The following is a 24645-nucleotide window of genomic DNA, read 5'->3' as shown; positions in this document are numbered from 1 at the left end:
CATAATTATGTCACCTGAATATTCCTTTTATGTGGTCTCAAACACGAATGCATACAAAATTTCACAAGCGGCAACTCACCTCGTCAGTGTACAAAGAGCAGAGATGATAACGCTTGCTAAGCTCAGTGAGCCCTCCTCTCCATTTTCATGAAGGAAGACTTTTATGCAACGTTCAATTTCTTTCAGCTGCTCTTCACAAACAGGTACAGTAACTGCCTCCTGTTTCAAACGCTCCACCTGCCTAATAAGTCTGTTATTGATATCTGCTGCATAGCGCTGTAGAGTCATTTCTGTAGCGGTTATGAACTGACACATACTTGGAGGTGGCTGAGGAGCATATTGCATTTCATACCTGTAAAGCGAAAGTACAATGACAAAATTCTCCGTTCTCAAGCGCTAGCAAATTGCATTCTGCTCTGTGGGTAGGAAAAATACTCCGCATTTGAACAGCTCCCACATCGCCCACTCCATATCAACTCTAAATAACACAGCAGTTGATGGTTACCCTAATGACACTTTCATAAAGTCCTAGAATGCACCATATTTCATACCTATTTGCAAGGACAGAACACCTTTCTGGAAGGAAGCAGTCCTTCAGGCAAAGAAGGAACAGAAGATAAGAAATAGGAAGGAAACAGGTTTCAGTGTAAATGCTTGAATATAATCTAGATCTTGTAAGCCAAGCAGTAGTAATGCTGAAATGGCCTGCCTTTAGAAGAAGAAAAAAAAAAAAGATAGCTTGAAAAATCTGCTTTTAAAAAAAAATCTTTAGTTGACTTAAGTGATTTTTAAATACTAGAAGTTTCTAAACCCTCTAGATGTCACTACCCTAAAGCCACAAACGTGGTTCTTCATTTGTTCCTTACAGGGCAACGTTACTTGTTTTTGTTTTTGCAGTACACAGATTAAACTCTGGAACAGTATTTTTAAAGAAGTCTTTCATCTTTTTCTCCAAACTTCTGGAATTACAACTTAATCTAGTCTTGCTTTATAATTAGATCGGTCCTTGCAAAAGTATTCATTTTAATTAGAAAATTAAAATCCTGAAATAGCTTGAAAATTTAAGTTCTTCAAACAATTCATTATTCTGTCAACTTACTTCCTAAAGATATCCTGACAACGCTCTATTGTCATCTTACAGATGAGTTCTTCCATCCAGGTTTTCCACTGCTCTATTCGGTGCTTCTGAAACACAGCTTTTGGATACTGAAGAGCTACTGTTGCATAGTTGTGCAATTGTTCAAGACAACCACGTAGCACGGATCTTCTCTGCTGAAGAAGAGCACCAACTTCTCCTTCCAGTTGTTCACACTGACTGATTAAATGTGCCTGGCCTGCATTTTGCAGAAACGCTGTTGCTGGCACATAACTTGGAGGACCTTTTAACAAAGATGGTTAAAAATTAAGACATCTCTGAAACACACATATTTTATAGCATACAAATACTGAGCGTTGACATCTCTTCAAAAATATTCTTTTACTTGTGATAAAGGAGCCATGGAGAATTCATGTCGAGAATTTTGAGCACAAAAGAAGAGAATAATCTCGTGCCCAGCTAGGGTAAGACAGACAAGTTCCTTCAGACAGCTTGGCACAGAAACCTTGAGGTGCTCTAAATCACCCTTTGAAGAACCCCCTTTCTTTTCATTTATTATATGCAGGTCCTTGCCTTTAAGTTAGAGGATACTTGTAATGCCTCCTGATATTAAACTCTACTCATTTTCAAACCATTAAAAAAACCCCACAAATACTGTTTTATACCTAGGTCCATTTGTGTGCTGATTTCTTGAAGAAGACTTGCAAGTTGCGTTGCCTCTAAATTACTGAAAGCAGTTTGGTAATGTGTTATCCACTGCTCAAACTCATTCAGCTTCACCTGGATTGCTTCCTGGACAGCTCTTTGTTGAGACTGCAACTGTGTGTGCTCAGAATACCTGAATTATTGAAGCCACAGAATCAAGTAAGTACTACAATAAAACAAATACTTAACTATACTGAATACAAAACCATATTCAAAACTACCACCTTGTTGACCAGAAAATGAACATATTCTCACCAATTATGTAAAACTTTAACAATGTTAGTAATTAATTCTGTTTTCCTACAAAATAATGAATGCATGTGCATATTCATGCAATTCTGAAATCCTTAATCAATTTAAAATAAATTGAAAAATAAGTTAAAGAATTAGAAATTTAGATGAAAAGATTTTTGTGCTATTTATCAATAGCTGCACTATGTGGACTAATTTGATGGGACACCACATTCAGCCCATTCTGTCTCCTGCCTTGAGAGTCACGTGTGGAACACGGACTAGCACAGGTTATATTGATGGATTATGAGGCGTAGGACATAAATAAGATTATTCAGTAGGAAAATGGTTTCAATAGTTCTTCTGTACAAGGAATGACTTGCTTACTCTAAGAATAGCTTTTACCCAGCTATTAATCTCTTTCATATATACATTTCTAACATTTAACTCACAATCATATTACTAAACCACCAACTATATTGAACTGCGAGATTCCTGACAGAATTCCTGGCTCCTTTGTACCTGTGCTGAAGCGTGTGGGAGGGATGATCCACTCCTTCTGCACCTTCCAGAAATTCTATCTCCTCCAGTAGTTTTCCTTGCAACTTTTCTACATCTGTCAACTGCTCTTGCAGGTTCAGATACTCTTCTAAACTACTGTCCAATTTTGGCAGCACAGCAAGCATTTCATCTCTGTTCTTAAACCAGTTAACCTATAACCAAGACACAGACATTATAGAACTGGACTTAATTCAAACAGGTAAGAGAAAGTAATATATGGCAGCAGTTAACCCTTCAATGCTGTTGTTCATCTAGGACTACCTCCAGTGCTATAAGTGCTAAAGCTCAACAGACATTCTTTAGACCGCTCTCTAAACCTCTATTTTTATTCCTCATGCCCACATTCAGGCAAAACATTAAAAAATGTTTTAGAATTAAGCACACAGAAAATGAAAACTAAATACTTGCAAGTTCCATATAAGCACTTCCCTCAATACAAACTCAGTTTAGCACAATAAAATCTGTGAACTATTTCTAATAAATGACGACCTCTTCCACCACCCCCAAAATGCAAATAAATGAAGTGAAAGCATAGGGCCTACTCTGGTTATAAAATAGAAAATTACTGTAGTAAATTCACCTTTATCTCAGCCACTCTTGAAGAAAAGAGACTACGTGTAATATCTCTTTCCATTTCTCTTTTGCTTTGTTTGTTTTCAGCCTGCTGGCCACCACCACCATAGACAGCTCCAGCAAATCCTGCTTCGCCTCCTGCCGTCCAGTCCACCAGAGGATCATAAACAAAAGCTTCAAGCAACGTAAGTAAAGTCTCTCTCCCACGCCGCATAATATGAAGGACCTGCATCATGTTTTAAACAGACTCATTCCAATCTTGCATTATCCTTGTAGAACAGTGGAGTTTTAAATGCAAAATACTGTACTTAAGTAGGTACAGAAATCCGTAACTTATCCCTGACCACTACAAATGCAGTAAGAACACCACAGTATGTACAAATGCAGCTAGCCTGTAGTAACATCACTAAAACTAAAGACTGTATTCTAGCCTTCCACACAAACTCTATACTCTAGCAACAGACACTTGAGGAAGGAAAAAACCTCTCCTTCGTTCAGAGCATTTTTCTTTTTAAAACATATCTGTCATGTTTATAAAGGACGAGTCCTGAAGAAAGAGGGTAAGTAAAACTTCACAAAAAAAGCTTCAGGAAAAACATAACATTTTACATCTAGAGCTACAAGTCCCCCTTCCCCCCAAACTGTAGTTGTACCACTACTTGCATATGTATTTATCTGACATTCTCATATTTCTTAAATACCTACTATAGGCTGTATCTAAAAGAAGTCCAACTAAAATCACAGCAGAAAAAGGTAAAGACTTTATAAATCAACAGCAGAATGTTTAATAGAAAAGTTCTAAGATAGTATTTGGCAAGTGACAGCCCTCAGTTTTCTGCAAGTTTCCTAACTTACCTGTTCACAAGAAAGCCTGAAAACCCCTTCTACGCCTGTCACTCCAAGTGCTGTTTCAATATTGTGGGTCATCCGAAACGGAACCTTCTCTGGTACCCTAAGGCTTTTCCCTTTAAGATAAAAATTTAAGTTGTTTCTTTTAATTACCAAGAAGGGAAACCTTTTATTTGAATAACATATAGCATTTTTTAAATTACCTTTTTCAAAGCAAACATTATAATCTATGTGGACAACTTCTCCTGTAGTCATATCTATAAGAACATTATCCAGATGTCTGTCTCCAAGACCAATGATGTAGCCAACCATGGACATAACTGCAGTGGATCTTGCATACGACTTTAAAGAGAGTTTCAGGAAAAAATTATTTGTGGGAATCCTCTGCCAACACATTGGACTGACTACCATCTTAAAACATTATTTTAAGTGTAAGTGTAAGACAAATCAAAACCAACTTATTCCAAGCTGTTTTCTATTTGTTGTCTGATGATATCTTACAAGAGTTTTCATGTCTTAGGCTGATAATTCTAGTATAGTAATGTAGAGCTATCAGGTGTATACCCATTTTTTATTCCAGATGGAACAATTGCCAACATTTCCTGTTACATGAAACTTCAGCAGTGCTAGCTCACCTAACTCATGAGTATCATTGCTTGAACACATCCCAGGCATTTGTTGCCCCTCATCCCATTAAAAACACAGACTTTCAAAAGGAAAATATATTTCTTATAACTCACCTGTGTAACTCTCCACCATTCATCTGGTGTAGTACATGATGACCAGAGCTCCTTAGCTAGGAGATTCGGGGGAGTGGCTTCCATCAGTTCTTCTAGAACAGCCCTCATGACATTCAAGGGCCAGTCACGACGTGACACATCAAGACTAAGCCCGACCGCCTTTAAAGCGGGTCCAATTTTACTGTAGTAAAGTTCACTGGGTCTAGGCACTATTCCAGGATTCTGAGGAGTCTGGTAAGAGTCCTGAGCCTAGAAGAGGTAAAAATGGTAGTTTATGTATTGCAACTCATTACCGCAGAAAAGTATCCCAAATACAGTTTTGGCGAGAATGAAATATGAAACCAACTCCTCTACTGAGGATGCCTTTTACAGCTCAGAGAATTCTTTCAAAATTCAATAGTTAAAAAAGCCTAAATAAACTGAACACACATTGTTTTGGCCTAACTCTATTCTTACCAAGGTAAATTTCAAAAATAACTGTAAAAACTATATTTAAAATGAAATGAGAATGAGAGAATGAGGTGCAGAACTAAAATAATTTTAACCAAGGTTAACTCTATTTGTTAAAAAACAGTTCTCCTTGAATTATCATGCCAGAACAGTATATTTATGTTACATACTGTAATATATATAAATACATATATGCAATTTCATTGACATCTGGTGAAATCCCAAGAGATATGAATAGGCAGAACCATTCTGCATTATTATGAACAAAACACAATCCTTTAAAGACTACGTTATTTAGAATTGCAAAGCAAATCAAAACAAATGTTTTCCTTCTGAATTGTTCTAGCTGGCATAAAACATAGTTGTTACCTTTTGTGCTTGTAAAGCAGCTTCTCGCTGTTGCCACCGCTTGTAAAGACCAAACAAGGGTGTAGCTCCATCCACCCACTGGATCAAGCCTGATCTTGTTCCCAGAGGTGTCACAGAGTAGTGCCTTGCGTGGAACCTTGGTGTCTCTTGACGGTTAATAGTAGCAAACATTGTGTTCACAATTGACAAGAATTGCATGATTCTTTCATCTAGATGCAAGTCTTCCAAACCTGCGATAAATTTATTTTGTTTAAAAATTTAGTTTCTAGGTAAAAAAAGATTCTTCTCTGAAAGCCCAAACTTGAGCATTTTTTGAAATCCTACTTCATTTCAGACTATGAATAGCTTTATAAATTATGCAGATTAAGGATGAGTTGTTCAGCCTAAGCCTAAATGTTTACATAGCATTTACCTACTAGAATCACCAGTTTATGACAGCTCTCTCTGAGCAGTACACACAACAGTTACTAACATAACAAATAGGTCTTTCCCTTTCAGGGAAGGCATGAAGTCTCTAAAGTTCTCTTCTGGGTGCTACCCTAAGCTTCTGGAAAAGCACATCCAGCTAATCCTATCAGTATGCAAGCAGAACCCTGTTTCTGATGCAGCCCTTATAAAGAAGGGATCTGAAACACCACTGATTTACAGCTTCACAAGGCAAAATTCCTTGAAATGCATGGTGAAGTGGGAAGTGGGGAAGAGAGGGAGCAGATAAACACTCTTTCTCCGTATCATGCAGGCAGATAAAACAGAAGTTGCAACCGTGCATCTTCCCAACTTTAATATAGCCTAATTTATAACAAGAGACAGTAACTTGTATGAGAAAACTTCAGTTTCTTACCTTTGAACAGGTAGGGATAGTTCTTCCCATCTGAACCCAGGAAAAGCAGCTTTTTAGGTTTGGTTTTGGTAGGCAGGATTGTGATGGTGCTGCCCACACTATGAATTGTGACTGTGTCTCTGGTAGATACTTCTCCAGGAAGTGCTATTTCAGTGTTCATCATGGCAGCCAACCAAGGACTGATTTCTTCAAGTCGTAAAAGGTAACTAGCCCGTTTCTGTGCTCTTTGCTGCAAACTTAGCATAACCTATTCCAAAGAAATTTTTGTTTTAGGTTGAGATTCACCTTAACAGCTATCATTAGAAAAACAAACAAACAACCCACACCACCAGCAAAACAGACATAATGGTGGTCATCTTCCAGAAAGCATGGAGATTCTTCTTAAACTACCTTTCATCCTTGCCACCCTACTAATCCATTTACAGCTTATGATGAAGATGACAAGAAACTAAAAAACACCCTTTATGCAGCAAATATACCCTGCCTGGTGATACACACCAAAGTCACAACAAATCAAACTCCTCAAGAGGTTTGCTCCTGCATTTATAAATATTTGAGCTGTGGTCAAAGGCAGCAGCATTCAGCAACCTCCTGTTTATGTATCTGCACGCTTGCTTGTTCTGCAAAGCAGAAGGGGAACTACCAAAAAAAAGTCTATCTGTGTGTAAAACCTAGGTTCTGTCTAGCAAGGCTTCTAAAAACCACCAGGTTGGCTCTGGATATCCAAGTGAATACATATTTTGTTTCTCCTCAGACCCATAAAAAACTAAAACAAGATCACATAATTGAAAAACAAAGTATCTTTGGGAAGGGTTGATAATTTGAAGGTTGCTGCCTTCAGCAACGAGGCACAGCCCGAGGACTATGCTTAGATAACCAGAGCACCAACTTGTTAAAATTTAAATCCACTAAACTCAAATAGCATAGAGTTTCAGAAAGAGAGTACTTAAAAAAAATAAAGCCCTCTACCCCCAAAACTGATAGCATCCCAGACAGTAGAAGATGCAAGATTTGAAAAAATAAAGTAATTTCATTGGATAGAAATGCAATACTGCAGAAAGCCAGTAGGACTTGTTACAGAGACAAAAATTACTGTACTTTAGTGTCTAGCATGCCTGTGGCGATTGCTGAGAAGACAAACTTTCAGGCTGCAATTTTGATATGGCAAGAGAATAGCCAAGAGAATACTAAAGAGGGAGTCAAGCACATGGTGCAGCAACAGTGTCAAGAGTCTCTACATTGTACTCTTAGTCTGTGCATATAATACCTCTTTAAATGGGAGCCAGCTGCTTCCAGGTTTAGCAGGATTCAAAGGATTCTTAAGTTTCTCTAGTGCGTTTTCAATTGCATCTCCATAGTTATCCTGAAACCATTTCTCATGAGGAGTTTCTGCAGGAGCTGCAGTGATGCTCCGTACATGTTCCAAAGCAAATACAATGGGCTTCATTAGAGCTGTATGCTTTTCACGCATGATTGCCATTTTCTCCTCTCTATTAAAAAAAACCAAAACCACAAAACCACAAAGTTTTCTCTTAACTCCATAAAACCAAGTTACTTCATAAGCAGAGCATCAAAATAAGACTGCAAATGAGGCATCTAAGAATTCACAAAAATTACTCCATCTCTAAAATGAGGTCTTCAAGGACAACTGTATTAAAAGGAAGAGTATTTCATTCCACATTGAATGCATGTTCCTCTGAACCACACTTTTTTTTTTTTTTTACACTTTTTTTTTTTTAAACAGAAACATTTGAACTGGGTTCTTCACGACTGGAAACCCTGAGGAGAAGCTCAGAGCTCAAACCACTCTAAGCAACCGACTTCTTTTAATAAAAGAGCTCTTTACTACTACTTCCTGAGGATGTACCACACTATAAAGAAGGGGAAGAGAGAGATTCAGATCATGCTGTTCTCCCATTCCATGTCAGTCCTGACTATAGAATTCAAGAGGCATTCTTAAACTTAGCCAGGTGCCAGTGAATGGCTTTCCTCTTCCACAAATCCATTCACAGGAGAACCCAGGTGACGGAGAAAAAAAAAAAAAGACTTGCTGAACATTGAAAACCAGCAGATTAAGACATTCTGTTTACTCCAAATATCTGTATATACAGTAAACTCCAAACAGATTACACCTTTCAATATGCTTGTCCTCATTTCAGCTGACTTGTCAGAAAGACCTTGGAAATGAAGAACTATAGGACCTCATAATCCACAACTTAATGTGCATTGGGTTCTAACACATTATTACTAAGGAAATTGCAACATGGATTCACAGGTAGACCACTGTTATTTCTCATTTGGTTAGAATATTAGCTGTAGCATCAAAAATGTTCTTGAAATAAGGTCACTGGCTTACAAAGAAGCAGCTAGCATAGTATGAATTCAGGAGCAACAACACTGATTGGTTTGACTGTATGCTTCCCCAAGGACAAACACTTGTTACGATTACCGCTTGAATTATTTAAAAAAAGACATACTTCCGTAAAGTGTTGTTGTTTTGAACCCTCTTGACTTCATCTTCCAGCTGTTGAATCCTTCTGAGGACGTACATGTGCTGCTGCAGTAAAACTCCCAACCAAAGTTCATCCCAAAGGACTGTAACCCTGCGCAGCTCAGCCACTAGCATCTGAACCTGTATAAAATAAAATAAAGGTTCACTTACTTTTAAGAGTACCAGTATTAAGACTTATTTTTGTAGATGAACAACTTGAAAAAAGATGACACCCTAACAGCAAAGATGCCTCAAACTTTCAGTAGGTCTACCCACAAGATATATAAATTACCTATTTTGTGGTTCAAATAAGAGCACAAGTAGCATACATTTGGTTTATTTACCTGCAATACCATTGTTGGATTTGCAGCAGAGAGTTTCTCTACAATTTTGCTGTAACAATCTTGCATCATTGCTTGATCTTCATTTAACCCAACTTTTGTGTCATCTTTACTACTTTCTTGAGAAGCTGGGGGGCTCCCTCCATCACATTCACCACCCAACAGTTCTTCTCCTTGAATATTACCTAGCAAAGTAGGGATGGCAGAAGGCAGCTTGTTTCCTAAATTTAAAAACAGATGTTAAAATATTAGCTACACTGTTTTGGCCTTGAAAGATACATCACTCAATACTTCATTTAGCATCAGGTCCCCATATTACATTAAGTACTGGCAAAGTATGATGACAAAATTGAAAAAACTAACTTATTCGCCAAACTGGTAAATTGAATGAAAGGTATCAGTGAGGTCCCATAATAAAAATATTCTTAAGATAGAAAGTATCAGAGTTACTGAAAAAAACCCTCAGTATCATTTTATCCAGTATATAAAGATATATTAGGTAAAGTGTATTTGAACGTTTATTTTTTTACTCCATACCTGAAGTCTGGGATTCACTGCTAAGTGAAATGGTACCCACTATTGCAGGATATAGTATGAGATGAGGAGAATCTTGAGCCACTCGACACAATAAATTGCAAATACTCTGACGAACATACACTTCTGGGTGATTCAGGCGGGAGAAAAGCTGAGGTATAATTCCTTCATAAACAGGAAAAGAAAATGTACCAATCAATTTCATTTCACTTCAAATTATGCAGAAATTTATTTTATTTTATTTTTAAAAGCATGCTGGTTTTGCATTGGGAGAACATAAGCATCTAGTTTCCCAATAAAAACTTCTTTTAAATACAGATAACATCAGATGCAATATATAAATCCTTTAGTCAAGCACTAGGAATGGAGTTTTGCACACTGTATCTGTTATATCATTTTTCAAAAATAAGGAGAGTCACATGAATAGTTCTTGAAGTTAGCATAACTGGATGTTTCAAAAGAAAGTACAATTTTGCAATAGTTGGCCTCCTCCTCTGCTGCCTTCCACACTTTAACTCAATAACCTTTTGTGGGAAAGTCCCTGAGCAACCAGAACCAGTAGTGTAGTGACAAACAACTGCTTCTGAGACATATGGCTTTAGCCACACACCTTTCTCTGAATTGCATTTCAAACTGTAGCTACAAACAGCCTCCTCCCCTCCCCCCTTTTAAGGTGGTAATAGAATATAATATTTCATGAACTACATCTCCTTTCTCCTTTCAATGTCTTAAGGTGGGGGAGGAAGGGGATCAGAATCTGTGCTACTTATCTATTCTAAGATCAGAATGCATGGCAGACTTGAACACCTTTAATGAAATTATTTTAAAAAGACAGGCTTTCTTTCATAAAATTGTTATTTAAGCAGGATGGAAAGAGCAATGAATACCTTTCTGCTTGTATTTAGAGAAAATCCGCCAAAATTAATTTTAACAACTAGATAACATATACTTACCTCTCCAAGGAGCAGTAGGTGTAGTTTCTAGCCCATGCTCTAGGTACTGTCTAAGTTCTCCAGCGTGTTTCACAAGCAATCGTAACAGTCTTAGGGTTGCCATCACAATAACATCATCAGTGCTTTGCTCAGAAGTATTTCTTAAGTGCAGCCTGGGATCATCTTCATCAAGTGGAACCTTGAAAGAAAGAAATACTCCTCTAAGCTAAGTATATAGTTCATATCATCATTTAGAAAAGCTTGTACTGGATTTCCTCATCAGCACAGACACTAACCTGACCAGCATTGAGTTTGAGGAAAGTAAAGTATGCACTGCAGGAGAGTTTGTAGAGACTGAAGATTCTGTCTACAACTTTCCTCCACACTTTAATTAACCCTTCTGTTGCATTTTCATCAAGATCTGAAAGCCAGGGACAACTTGTTAATAATTGACGCCATATAACATCCACCATATCATCTTCTTCATTGTCTTCATTTTCAGTGATTTGTAGTGTCATATCTTCATCCTAAATGCAAATAAAGAGAAAACAGATTTGATTAAGTCCTCCAATCACTTCTACAGCAATATTAGTTCCCAATCCAGTTTTTGTCTAGGCAGCTCATGCAACTGCATTACTTGATCATATTACCATAGTCCACAGAACAGATGTGTTACTACTTAGCTAACAGATGGTCTCTTAGAGAACTCTTGCACTGTCCGAATTTTAACTTTAAAACATTTACAAGAGTTAATATGAATCACAAGTAGAGGAAAAATAAGGTTCACACTGAAGTTGAACATTTTTTAAGCAAGCAAATTTACACTTACTTGAATCCCAGCTGGACGACATACTGCCTGCCCAAGAATCCCATAGATTTTCTCTTTATCTTCCTCTGCAATATTGTCTGGAAGCAAGTTCTGAACCTCAGATTTTTCCCGGGGCAGCAGACGAACACCTTCTCCCTGACTGTAACATTTAATGAATTATTGATCCCCAATATATTAGTATTCATAGAGCTACTGAGCCCATTAAGACTGTATATATAAAAATTCTTGAAGGAAGAAATCTTCATCCTTATCTCAGAATTAAACTTGCTTCTTTTTACAGAGGGCAAGTAATCAAGAGAATATTCAGTTCTCTGCTCACAGGCGACTTCGGACCACAAAGAATAGTAATCATAAAATACAAAGCTAGGGTTTACTTTAAGAAAACTAATTGTGCCATATAAATTTAAACATTAGGATGAATTTACCTGGCATTATCAACTACTTTCCGGCCCCATCTATAAGCCCAACTAGCCAGGGCTGCCCAAGACTTGGCTACTTCAGGTGCCTGTACCGAAGACAAGTGATACAGCTGTCCCAAGATGAAGTCAGGTTCTCCAACTCCAATATTTACTGTGATGGGAAAAATAGAGCAATATATGTTATGATGTAAAGCCTACTTCTAATTTCCTTAACATAGAAAATAACACCAAAACATTGCAAGTACTTAATTTTTTTTTGGTCATGTTAGTAACCAGGAGTGTAAAATTTTCCAAAATGCAATTGTTTTTCAGTTCTGAGACTAGCTGCAAAACAAAGGCCAGTTTTTCATTTGCTAACAACCACTGCCTATACTCTACAGTTGCTTTCTCTTTCACAGAAAGATGGAACTGAGGCAAGAAACTCATCACCTCCAAAAGAGCAAGACGCTTCAGAGAGCAGACTTTTATGAAGTACCTAGGGCAGTGTGTTTGTGTTTATTTGTGTATATATTTATTTTCTTCACCATCAAGTCAGAAAGCACCTACTACTTCACATCCATTAACAGTTCTAAAATAATTCTGACTCTTTGCAGAGAGGAACTAAGTTATTTATGAAATCCACGTTTAAGCAAAGAAAGACCTTTATCTTAACATCTAAAGAAAAGTCTGCTGAAAACTGGGAATTAAGAGTACATTTTGTGGCAGCAACAGAAGTGTTCAAATTAAGCACAGATTAAAGATCACAAGAAAACTTAAGGTAACTGCTTTTCACACTTATCAGGGCCTTCAAAATATAAATCCTGTCGATGCTTAATCTGAAAGATCTCATTCAAACTTTAGCAAATACAGGAGCTGAAAGCAGACAAAAGCATGAAAAAACTTGATATTATCCTCACATAAAATAAACACATTCCACTTTCTTCTTCAGGCCACCATCACTTGCATGAGAAAAATGTGAAAGAAATATGAAATATCAAAGTGTTTGGTTTTTTTAACTGTGTATAGTTACCTATTGCACAAAACACACACAGTTTATACGTGCATTAGGAAAACAAATATATGAGTGATGGAGCACTTAGTCTTTATCAATATAACTGGTGTTATCCGTCAGTGGAATCATTAGTAACTAATTTAACAAAAAATTAATAAGAAGGAGAACAAATCTACCTGTAGATTCACTTTCAATCCTAGGATATTCTTCTTCTAGTGTATTAACAGCTGGGAGATCAATCAAATTATATATGTTTTTAGACAAGGTAGACAGACCAGTGTGATTCTGCTGCTGTCGAGCTCTATATACTTGCTTCAACTGTCCTGAAATCTCTTTCCATTCTGCTTGAATCCATTTAGCCAGCGTGAGAATAGATTTAGCAACTGCATATTCAGCTTTGGCAGATTTGCAAAAGGATATGGCACAAGAACTCAGCATTTCCATCGCATGTGTTGACTGACCTGCATATCGGGAAAAGCATATCTTCAGTAGAGTGTTAACTTTATTCAAAACACTTCTTCTGAAATTCAGCACAGATACAGCTTGTAACAATATATTTTTACAAAGAAAATTATCTTTTGAAGTTAAAAATTACAAGTAAGAAAAGACTTTTGAAAACACTTTCAGACTGAGACAACAGTTAACAGGATGAAATCAGTTCCTAATGATACTGTCCTATTATGATTTCTTCAAGGTCAGGGGAATTAGCCTGGTTATAAGGACAAGAAGCTCAAGTATCTACAACATAATTAGCAAATACTCACCTGCTGTGTATAACAATTTTGTTTTCTCAATATCAAGTTCAGGACCCCATTTTTCATCTATCTGACCCGGTGCAGACAATTTTTTAAAGTGCTGGACTAAGTCTTGTGCAGTCGTGGTTTTTCCTAGCTGAACTTCACTGCACTGGGCAAGCAGTCGTGTAGCTAGGGCAATATTTCCTCGCTTCCGTGCAAATTTCGCTGCTGTTAAGCCCAGCTCCATTAGATGGCTTTTAATTGAGACTGTAGGTTCTGAAGAAGAAAGCAAGACATTGTAAACAAAATTATTAAACAAACTGTCGTGGTTTAGCCCCAGCCGGCAGCCAAGCACCACGCAGCCACTCGCTCACTTCCCCCCCCCCCCCGGTGGGATGGGGGAGACAATCGAAAGAGCAAAAGTAAGAAAACTCGTGGGTTGAGATAAGAACAGTTTAATAATTGGAACAAAATAATAATAATAATAATAATAATAATAATAATAATAATAATAATAATAATAATGAATTATAATGAGAGGGAAAAAAACAACGAGAGAGAGAGAGAGAGAGAGAGGAACAAAACCCAAGGGAGGGGGGAAAAAAGGGGAAAAAATATATATAAAAAAAATAATACAACCACTCACCACCCGCCGACCGACGCCCAGCCAGTCCCCGAGCAGTGATCGCTAGCCCCCAGCCAACTCCCCCCAGTTTATATACTGGGCATGACATCATATGGTATGGAATAGCCCTTTGGTCAGTTTGGATCAACTATCCTGGCTGTGCCCCCTCCCATTTCTTGGGCACCTGGCAGAGCATGGGGAGCTGAAGGGGAGGAAGTCCTTGACCAATGTAAACACCGCTTAGCGACAGCCAAAACATCAGCGTGTTATCAATATTATTCTTATACTAAAATCCAAAGCACAGCACTATGCCGGCTACTAGGAAGAAAATTAACTCTATCCCAGCCGAAACCAGGACACAAACAATAATTGCACCAGGGTTATATAGATAATTTCTGCCCAAGGTATTCTGTACATGGCCATCGGTAAAAAATTGCTCAGCTCTTTTGTATTTCCTAACACCTCCTTCAAAAATTTAGATGGCTTCATTTCTGCCTAGAATATTTATATACCCCATCTGATACAAAAAAATATATCCATAGATTATCTGCTGGGCAAAAGAGTAATTTTTTCACTATAAGCATTCTTCTTAACTAAGAAACCTACTTGTCCCCTGATACAACTTCTTTTCTCCCACTACCCCTTATCATACTGCGCATTTAAATGGCTTTCATGACTGTTTTTAAAGACCCATTATTGACAGTAGTGAATTGTTCAAAAGTGAAAGCATCTAAAGTATGAAGATATGAGCAAGTAAAGTGTGATTAGAAGAGTGAGTATAGAACTGCTAAGCATTTCAGAATAAGTTTTTTTTATAACCAAATAACCAAAAATAATAACCAAAAATTGGCTTTGAAAAAGTGATCCATCTAAATATCAGCCGAAGTTCAAATTCTGCATTTACCTTCCCTAAGACTAAAATAAGAGCTTATATACCTTTAAGTTTTTCCATCAATTGATTCTGGTACACTGTGTACCTCAGTGCATGCATCCATGGCCTTACATCATGCTGTTTGCATGACCTCAAAGCATCATTGAAGAGAGGTATAAGACAGTCCTGAAAGAGGCATAGAAGTTGCACAGTCATCATGAGAGACATCCTTACTAAAATATATTTCCATTTATTAAAACCAAAGACCATTTTAGTGCAGAGTAAACATTCTTATCTGTATTCGTAGCCACTCTATCGTTAACTAATAAAATGCAAATGCATTTTATGCAACTTTAGAAAGACATGCTTGATTTTGAGAGGACAACAGTAAGAATAGCTCAAAATCAAGCAGAATTGTTTTCTGAACAACGTGATTAGAAATTAGAACTAGATCATTCATGCTAGTTGAAGTTTGACATCGAGTTTTTAATTGCTGAAGTGATTGGTTTTTGATAAATATTTTAAAGTTACTTTTAAGGTAAATTACACATGTGTTGTAGGAATAAGTGTTACAATGTATTTAGAGAAGAAATATCAACACTTCTCCAAAAAGCAACTACCAATAAAACTTTAAAAATACTACTATAAGTGTAATTGAAAGAGATGGTATATTTATAACTACAGAAAGAAGTCCAACTGAAACGTAAATTTAAAAAACTTGGGTCAAGACACATTAGAAAACTAAATGAGGTCTTCTTACAGTATGATTAACAACAGTCAAAACAATTAATGTATGTTCTATAGTCAATACTTCATGACATGGAGAAACACATTACTCCAGTTTAGGTTTTAAACACACAGACGTACCTCTGATGTCAGCCTGTTGGATACAGTGTTTTCCAAAGCAGAAGAACAATACAACTGAAGAGTGCTCAACACCGGTAAAGACTGAGACACAGTGAGTGTGGAAAGTCTTAAAGGTCCAATAGCGATTCGTGATGTTTGCTTTAAGTACTTAATAACATTTCTGAAATAAAAGAATCAGAATAGTCATTTTTGTTAACTAGACTAAGAGTAAACAGTGATATCAAAATTACTGAAGAAAAAGCAAATTCAACATCTTCAAAGAGATGTGCGTGATATTGCAAAATTTTTTTAAGTTACAGTATGATACTTTATTATTACTGACAAGAAGCAGTATTTTATCAACTCAAAGAAGTACATAATCTCCGAGTTAAACGTCATCTTATTTTTCCTCAGTAAACTTATAACTCACAACAGCTAAAACTGGTAGAAAACTACCATAGATGCTGAAGTACAAAGAGTATGCTTTTCACAAAGTTACGTTTAACAAACTAGAACACCTTTTCACAGTATATTACATTCATTCATTCATAGCACGTTTCAACTTACTCAGATATTGACTGCCATTTTTGCTCCTGTTCTATGTGGTTTACAGCTGTTGCCAGACATACTGAACTTCTCAAAAGCTGTACTTCAACTGCTTTTTGAAGTTCTCTTGGATCAGGACTTAACATATTAGGAAGGAGCTTCTTCATGTCTACATGGAGATTAAACAATTGATAACAACTAGAACTGCCAAATTTCATCAAGTGTCACCATCTGAGAATGCATTTTTGAGAGCAAGGAAGTTTGGAAAAAAACACCTTTTTAAAATATATATATATTTAATATATGTACATATGTATTCATATTAGAAATTGATGATAGATTACTTAGAAACAAACATGTTAACTCCAAAAAACACACTTGTATCAACATTTAGAATTACCACTGCCAATCATTTTGAAGCTCAGTTCATAAAGGTTATGGTCAGCCCACTGAACACAGCAAACTGCATTCAGAAGTTTCAGTCTGCCACTTAGAGACAGATACATGAAGAAATATTTACTTTTGTATTTGAAGTAATGTTAACTTATGTATTTATACCTATTTTTTCTTTGGATCCCCCTGCAAGTAGGTTGATATTTTCTCCTGGTAATAATTCTAGTTGTTCAGTGCATTCAGTAAGTTGTCCAGACTCAAAGCTGCTCAAAGATCTGCAATTCAATGTTTATAGTTTTATTTTCATGTTTCTTACTTCATTCCAGTTGCTACAAAGTTCCAGTTCATTACTTCATTCCAGTTGCTACAACTCAAAATCCTACAGAGCACTTACAATTAATTCTAAGCAAAATCCCAATTTTCACATAGATCAATAAAAGGCAATAGGACTGCACCAAATGGATAAATTCAGTATCAAAGTGAAAAGAAAAAACACCTCTCCAGCTATGAAGCTTTTCATATTATCATCACAGTATATATAATACTCTTCTATCATAGTCAGGAAGAAAAAGACTGACTTTGGAAGAGTTTAAAAGCACACAAAGAAAACCCTAAAACTGCCCCCCCCCCCCCCGATCTATGCACAGAAAAGTAAGTTTTGGGGCAGAATTTCATGAGGTCATGGTTTCAAATCTTCAGTTTACATGAAACCAGAATTCCAGAAATACCGGAATATTGTGGCCATCATAGATTATACAAATTTATATTGCTTAACAGCCTGAAGCAGCAAATTTAACTTTTTTTTTCCCCATTGTTCTACATTAGGAAATAATTTGGGCATTATAGACTTTTACAGAATTACACAAAAAAGGCACTGAAAGGTTCAGAGGCTTGATGGCTCAGAATACAGAAGACTCAACAGTTCAATATTCTTTTTACTATCCACTGAAGAAGGAATTATCTAAGTATCTGCATTAGAAAAGAAAAAAAATTCAGCATGTGCAAACTCCCCTTTCTGCTGAATTATTTCGATCCTCATTACTACAGAGAGTCTCTTCTCAGCCTGCTCAGGAGCAGAAGAGTCAAAGGGCTGTGCATCCTCAGGAGCTCTTTACGGGATTTTTCTGAAGATATAGTATCTTACTTCCAGTAATTATCTGGATGAAAACTAACTCAAACCAGCCAAAACAACCAGACCTCTGCAATAGTACAGCAAGCACTTGTGATGTTTATCAGAAGTACAATGGGTTTAGTTTACAAAAACATGCGCATTCAGAAATAACACATTTTCACATCCATGACAAGCGCTCACTCTCCTAATGGATTAACTGCACGACACACTGAGTTACTGCAGTAAGAAAAAGGATTGCCCCTTTCTCTGACAGTAGTAGTCACCTTTTCAGACCTGCAAAATTTTATTCCAAAGCTTCCTTCTACACTTTTATTTTCAAGTCAAGAAATTTCAGCCAAAAGGATTTTACGAAGTTTACCTCAATAGTACAAGGATGGAAAGTAATCAAGTTGTCAAGTGAAACAGAAAGGACCCTTAAACCTTGAAGGACTACTTCAATGTCACAAATATTTTTTCATGAACCAGACAAATATCAAGGGTTATATCATAGGAAACAAATATCATAGGAAACAAATGCACAAACTACAATTCTAAATTCCATTAAAAAAAACAAAACTAAAAAAATAATTTAAGCAGCCAAGACCACCTCCTTGATAAACTTTTTACATTAGATTAATGAATTAAAATATTTTTAAGAACTACACCACTGACAGGCAGTTTCTTTTTTACTATTTAAGTTGTGTGAAAGGATGCATCTTCTGCCAATAGAAGTAGAATAAATTTGGTATCTTTTACTTTCAATTAAAAGATGTTTCTCTTGAATACTAAGAAACCTCAGCAGTCAGAAAGCCACAGTAACTATTTAGTACGATGTTACCTCTTTACTTATCTGTGTGGCTAGTAAATATCATGACCAAGTTTTCGCCCTCCCAAGAACACAGCTTTCTTCTTATCGTGCCTCTATTTCAATGACATCCAGTTTCTAAAATCCGTGAAGACTTTAATATTTCAGTTCTAAGATACTGAACTCCAAGGCACTGTTGAATAAATTAATTATATCCTTACTTTATGTAGTTAAAATCTGCTTTCAGATTGATTGAGGTATTACTATTGCTTTTCTTCAAGTCATGGACCATATTTTGCCACTCCTGAACAGCAGACCAGTCAGCAATGGAAATGTAACATTCACATGCTTTGTTACCCAAGTAGTTTATAACTTCAGGTGAAGAGTCACTTGGCTTAGTCAGAACAGTTTTTCTAGTTTCTCCTGTGAAATGAAAAAACAGTATATATACTAAAATATATATTCATGCTTATATATTTTTAACTAGTAATTCTATTATGCAAATGTAATTTCTATGTCTTTTGTCATGAAAAACACAACTTAAAAAAATCAAATAGTTACACAACATTTACAGTATTCTTCTTCCGCCTAATACTTAAAAAAAAAATAGAACCTTTTCAAAGGAGGTTTTGGAAAAATTTAGTCCATATCTGTAAAGAAGCATCAAAACGGGAAAACAGAAGAACTAAATTCAGATAAAAGAGGGTCCTTTTTCAAAGATGAAACAGAATACTGCAACAAAGTCTCAGTAGTTAAAAAACTCTGAGCAACTAGTGCATTTATAATACAATTATGTCGTAAATACTAAGCCTTAAGTTATGATGATCTAAAATAATTTAGAATTACATTAGTAAATTACAAAATATTTGACCTATTATTTTTAGTTTCATTCAGCTAGACCTCAGTACCACAAACCCTCATATCTACACATAATATCAGTTTCAATGGCATTAAGCAGTTCAGTTTAACTGCAGACAGAAACAGGTTTTCAGATTTAAGAATTAGACACCATCATTACCATGGCTTTATCATTGAATGTTCTAATTTTATGTACCTACAGTTACAAAATTGTATTTCTCTTAAAAAGAAAACAATAAATACTGACCATTCAAGGAGTGCTTTGGGCTGGCATTATTCACACTGTTTGAATTGGCCAACTTCAGAACAGTTTTGTCAAAGCCTGTTATGCAGCAATCCACTCCTGTCATGGAGCACAGGTGCTCCTGGTATTCCGCAGTTGCTTTTTCAAACCTTAAATAGTTTAATATCTTAGTCAGCATTTTACAGAACCAGTTTTCTTTTTTGGTAAATAGACTCTATTTTAAGCATTTCTTTACCACAATACTTAAAAAGTTCACGTCACCTTCAGCAAAAGAAAGGGATTACCATAGAATACAAGTTTACTGGCTGAATTTCCAGGTTATAGCATAGTGTAAAAGCTTTTCCATTCAGGTTTTAATGTCAACTTCAAACCAAGTACAGATCAAAGGAGATAAATGAGTTTTATATTTGATTGTCACACTTTTTACCTGAATGAGTAAAGCTGAATACTGGTTAACTACATAGCACTTAACAGAGGATTGTAAACCTGGGTCTAGAGCAACAATTCACACCTTAAACTTGACATTTACGAGAAATTTCTCGCGTATTACGAAGCTGCACATTATTTTAAGGAATCTTATAGAAATGGGAAAAAGATAGTTATAAACATAAAACCTCATCTTTTTGTTTTGTTTGGGGATTTTTATATGGCAGGTAAATAATGAAAGGTGTTCTTTCTTCATTTCATACATAAGAAAGGATGCATTCCTTTAAGGAAATGAAAACACCAAAATGGAGGCATACCCTATCTGGAACATTGACCCACTTATTTGTATCTGCAGCCAAAGATTCTACTTCAATAGACGCAGAAGCCACTTTTTCAAAGCTGAGCTAAAACTGCAAAGCATCTCCCTCGGAGTCCCTCTCTTGGCAAACTGTGACAGGTAATCAGATCACGCCGTTGGTCAGAAACTTCATTAGAAAATATTTAAATCAATAAAATTTTGCAATGGAAAATGAAATACAATATGAAAAAAAAATGCTGTGTATGAAAAAAACCCGCCTAGGAACACCTTTTATATTCAAATCCTGGTGATTCAGTTAAAACTAAAAGTTAAAAATCTAAAAATGCTGGATGCATTGGGTATCTCTGAAAGACACAATGACTTTAATTGACATGGAAATTAGATCAGTAGCCTTGATTCAAGCCACAATTTAAAATATTCAGAAGTAGAACTATGCATAAGAAGGAAAAAATGTCCAAGTTTGTAACATCCAGTTATCTGAGAAAACTTACCGCCCTTCTGCTTGTTGAGCTACAGAATTGATCCAGGCAAGACTCTTCCCAACTACAGCAGAAGACCAGACAGCGATACCCTGAATAGCTTCAGGACAGTGAAGCTCACATAACGCTTCTACCAGCATCATAATTGTCACTTCCAATTCATTTCCCTAAAAGCAAACCAAAAGCTTTATTTAACAAAGCTTATATAAAATAAGAGCTATATACATGGCTAAATACTTGGAAATGGTAAAGCAGTATTTCATTATATGGATCTACAAGTGAAGCGCTCTGCATATCCATCCATTACATTGCTTTTGGAAAAGCAGGGGAGCTAAGGGAAGAGTATATGCTGTGAATCCACAGCCTGAATGTCAATAGTTAGCAATCACTATGTGATGGTCTATACCTATATAAGTATGGGAATTCATACAGAAGCAGGAAGTAATAAATATCTATCAAACCTCCTTTGTTAAAATATTCAAGCAAATCAAGTAATGTACTGAAGAAACTATTCAACTTTTTTAAGAAGGCTTAAACACTTTATCCACTCATCCCACCCCTGCACTTATCTAAGTTACTTATAGAGGAAGGACACCCTCACAATACATCCCCCTCCTGCTCGTACTCACAGGTAAGCAAAGACACTACACTACCACAAGCTCAGGAAGGCTTCACACTAATACAACAGAGGTTTCATAACGTTTAAGCAGAACTTTCCACTTAAAAAGAAATTGCTCAATTAAACTGTGAATTAACTATAACATTCATTTATGTGTAGTATTTGACCACATGTATACAGTACATCCTAATCTCCAACCTACATATCACTTAACCACAAAAGTCTGTGAATACAGAAGTATGAGTTTAAAATGTGGTTTTAAATAACACAATCTTTTATAGACCAGTTGGTTTAATAACTACTGATTGCATTAGTTTAGTTCTTTTAGAATACCGTGGGAATATTTTTGCAATAGTCTACAGAGTTTGAAGAGAGAGTACCTGAGAGAGACTATTATTAGTTTTCATTTCTGTGAGTAAATCAAAACCATGCCTGACTGTCACAGCAGGCTGGCCAGCCAGCAATCCAACTCGCATGATGGAAAGTCTAATCCGTGTTAGCCAATCTTGGCATGTCTGACGATTAGTATAAAAGAATGTCCTGATAACCTTTAAAGACAGAAAAGATAAGTTTTACAATACTGTTCTTCTGTATGAATCAAAATAGTTACATTAAGTACTTAATATTTATAACGATCAAAGTCAGGACAAGTTTCTTCCCTCCAGTTGAGTTTTCAATTGAGAGATGAAGAAACAGGTAAAATTCTGCATCTTTAATTTTATTAATGCAGATGGTCTGAAATCATGCATAGCACGCAACTGGCCAGACATACTGGCAAGCTAAAAATCTTGAAATGAACTGACTATAAATTATGTATTACTGTCATGTCAAAGTCTGGTAATTAAACAGCTTATGTCAACAGTGAAGAATGTTTTGCAGTTAGAACTGCACAAAAGGGTATGTTGTTTATAAATACTATATTCCTCAAAAAGCAATTTAAAGCCTCAAATAATTGTGTCACTTTATAGCAGTGACAATCTACAAATAAGTGATTGCCACAAATTAGATTTAGATTTTAGATTTAGAATTAGATTTACTAGATTGCTACAAACTGCTACAAATTAGAGGTACTACAGACTTGCTTGATTTGTGCAACTATGCAAACTGGCACTCCAGAAATAAATCCTGTTTTCACATGTTCTCTAGGAATAAGCCAAAGTCAAAGCCAGACAAATTAAGAGTCTCAAACTTTGTTTGAGAAGTTCTTCTGAAGTTCCATGGTTAAGACCTGAACAACCCTGAAAACACTGTTCATTCAATAGACTGTTTCAAGTAACATCAGCACTGTAAGACAGACAAACCTTGGGTGGAGAGGTAAGGGCATTGGCACATCCTTCATAAGCATTGTACATCAATTTTTCCAAGTTCTCCAGATACTGTAGAAGGAGAACAAGCCTAAGCTGGTTGCTACTGTGTCCTTCGTCATTGTCTGCAGTAGTCCACTGGCTAACATCTTGGTCGGGGTTTAATGTATGGGCTGCAAGACTCCTAATAATACCTACACATTTTACCGAAACATGGAAAACAAAAAGTTACCAGACTATTTTATTTAAATGTGTCAAGGGATAGAAATGCTAAAGTAAAATCTCTCAAAATTTAATAGTAATTATGCAACCACTCTTCTGCCATTGCATTTCTTGATGCGTCAAAAACATGCTAAAATCTATAATCACTAAACAATAAAGCCATTGTTCTTCTTGCCTTGGACATGAAATTCTTAACTGCACAGTCTTACAAGAAAAATCCCATGAAAATAAACTATATCTTTTGCATTACCTTCAATTGTTTGAAATGTATCTTGGGCTCTACCCAGAGGAGTTCGTAACTTCGAAAGAACAGTAAACTGAGCTGCTTCCCAAACAGCCCATTGCCAAAGAACAGCATCAGTCTTCAACAGATTACGAGGGATGGTTGGTTGATCTCTCTTATCTAGTCTTTGACAGCTATAGAATAATCTTTCTAACCAGTTATCCTTCCTGAAAAAAAAACATCAGTACATTAACACAAGTTCATGTGGTAACAAGTTTGTACTGCACACACTTCAGCTCCCTATTGCTCTCAAACAAATCTCTCACAGGATTATTTCCAAGCGGCAATGTACAGAGGCAAATATGCAAAAAGGTGTGTATTTGTAAGTATTTATAAATACTTAGAGAAGTGTAAAAAAAAAAAGATTGAAGGTAAAGCAATGTAATTTGTAACGATAATTACAAATTTTAAACAAAATATAGCCTGGAATTGTTTGCTATAAATTCAACATCCATGGATTTCAGTTTTAAAAGAAGTTCTTACCCAGTTCGGTGAGAGTTTCCATACAAAATGAAACTAATGACATCAGAGAAATCCTGTGGGTGGAATGTATTACTTGGAGCTTTGCTCATATGACTTCTTATAGCCAAAGAAATTTCTTGTATTTCTGTGTGGGTACGGTTACTGCAGGAAGGGGTGGGGGGTGGGGGGATGGAAAAAAACAACCCATGCTATAATGTACTTGAATAAACCAAAAAAAGTTGTCCAAAAAAGTTACACACATACACACACATACATATGCAATGACTGGCGCTAAGTATACTCTTTGGTATTAAGATGAAGTGCTTTAAGAGTTCAGGTCTCTGAAACAAACTGCAGGACATAATATTGCTGAAGCTCTGGATAACATGGACCTTACAAGTATTCATATTTGCTGCAAGAAGTGCTGCACAGTTTATCAAATTTGTTAATTACTTTGTGTACTACCTACTGTTCTTAAACCTGTAACAAAGTAGAAGAGATAGCAAGACACTTCATGCTTTTTGATTTTTAATTAAGACAGTA

The 24645-nt window shown here is 36.2% G+C and overlaps 1 protein-coding gene across 2 annotated transcripts in view; it reads right to left on the bottom strand.

Moving 5' to 3' along the window:
• SMG1 (SMG1 nonsense mediated mRNA decay associated PI3K related kinase) overlaps positions 1–24645 on the bottom strand; it is a 69389-nt gene that overhangs the window by 11796 nt on the left and 32948 nt on the right. For both annotated transcript variants that reach the window (XM_075515113.1, XM_075515114.1), the window contains 31 exons: positions 24124–24264; positions 23608–23807; positions 23133–23329; positions 22212–22379; positions 21225–21379; positions 19992–20137; positions 19108–19309; positions 17136–17245; positions 16599–16746; positions 16053–16212; positions 15251–15371; positions 13717–13965; positions 13129–13413; positions 11968–12112; positions 11543–11681; positions 11010–11240; positions 10735–10912; positions 9785–9946; positions 9251–9468; positions 8893–9047; positions 7683–7905; positions 6416–6662; positions 5575–5804; positions 4756–5004; positions 4219–4357; positions 4022–4131; positions 3174–3392; positions 2555–2745; positions 1762–1934; positions 1100–1379; positions 80–352 (listed from right to left, as the gene is read on the bottom strand). In XM_075515113.1, the coding sequence (XP_075371228.1) occupies positions 80–352; positions 1100–1379; positions 1762–1934; positions 2555–2745; positions 3174–3392; positions 4022–4131; positions 4219–4357; positions 4756–5004; positions 5575–5804; positions 6416–6662; positions 7683–7905; positions 8893–9047; positions 9251–9468; positions 9785–9946; positions 10735–10912; positions 11010–11240; positions 11543–11681; positions 11968–12112; positions 13129–13413; positions 13717–13965; positions 15251–15371; positions 16053–16212; positions 16599–16746; positions 17136–17245; positions 19108–19309; positions 19992–20137; positions 21225–21379; positions 22212–22379; positions 23133–23329; positions 23608–23807; positions 24124–24264 (5844 nt within the window). The remainder of the gene's footprint in view (positions 1–79; positions 353–1099; positions 1380–1761; positions 1935–2554; positions 2746–3173; positions 3393–4021; positions 4132–4218; positions 4358–4755; positions 5005–5574; positions 5805–6415; positions 6663–7682; positions 7906–8892; positions 9048–9250; positions 9469–9784; positions 9947–10734; positions 10913–11009; positions 11241–11542; positions 11682–11967; positions 12113–13128; positions 13414–13716; positions 13966–15250; positions 15372–16052; positions 16213–16598; positions 16747–17135; positions 17246–19107; positions 19310–19991; positions 20138–21224; positions 21380–22211; positions 22380–23132; positions 23330–23607; positions 23808–24123; positions 24265–24645) is intronic.

The sequence above is a fragment of the Mycteria americana genome, chromosome 12 (genome assembly GCF_035582795.1).
Source record: "Mycteria americana isolate JAX WOST 10 ecotype Jacksonville Zoo and Gardens chromosome 12, USCA_MyAme_1.0, whole genome shotgun sequence".
Classification (NCBI taxonomy): Eukaryota; Metazoa; Chordata; class Aves; order Ciconiiformes; family Ciconiidae; genus Mycteria; species Mycteria americana.
Note: the sequence above shows the minus strand (reverse complement) of the source record. Positions and strands in the feature narration are given on the sequence as shown.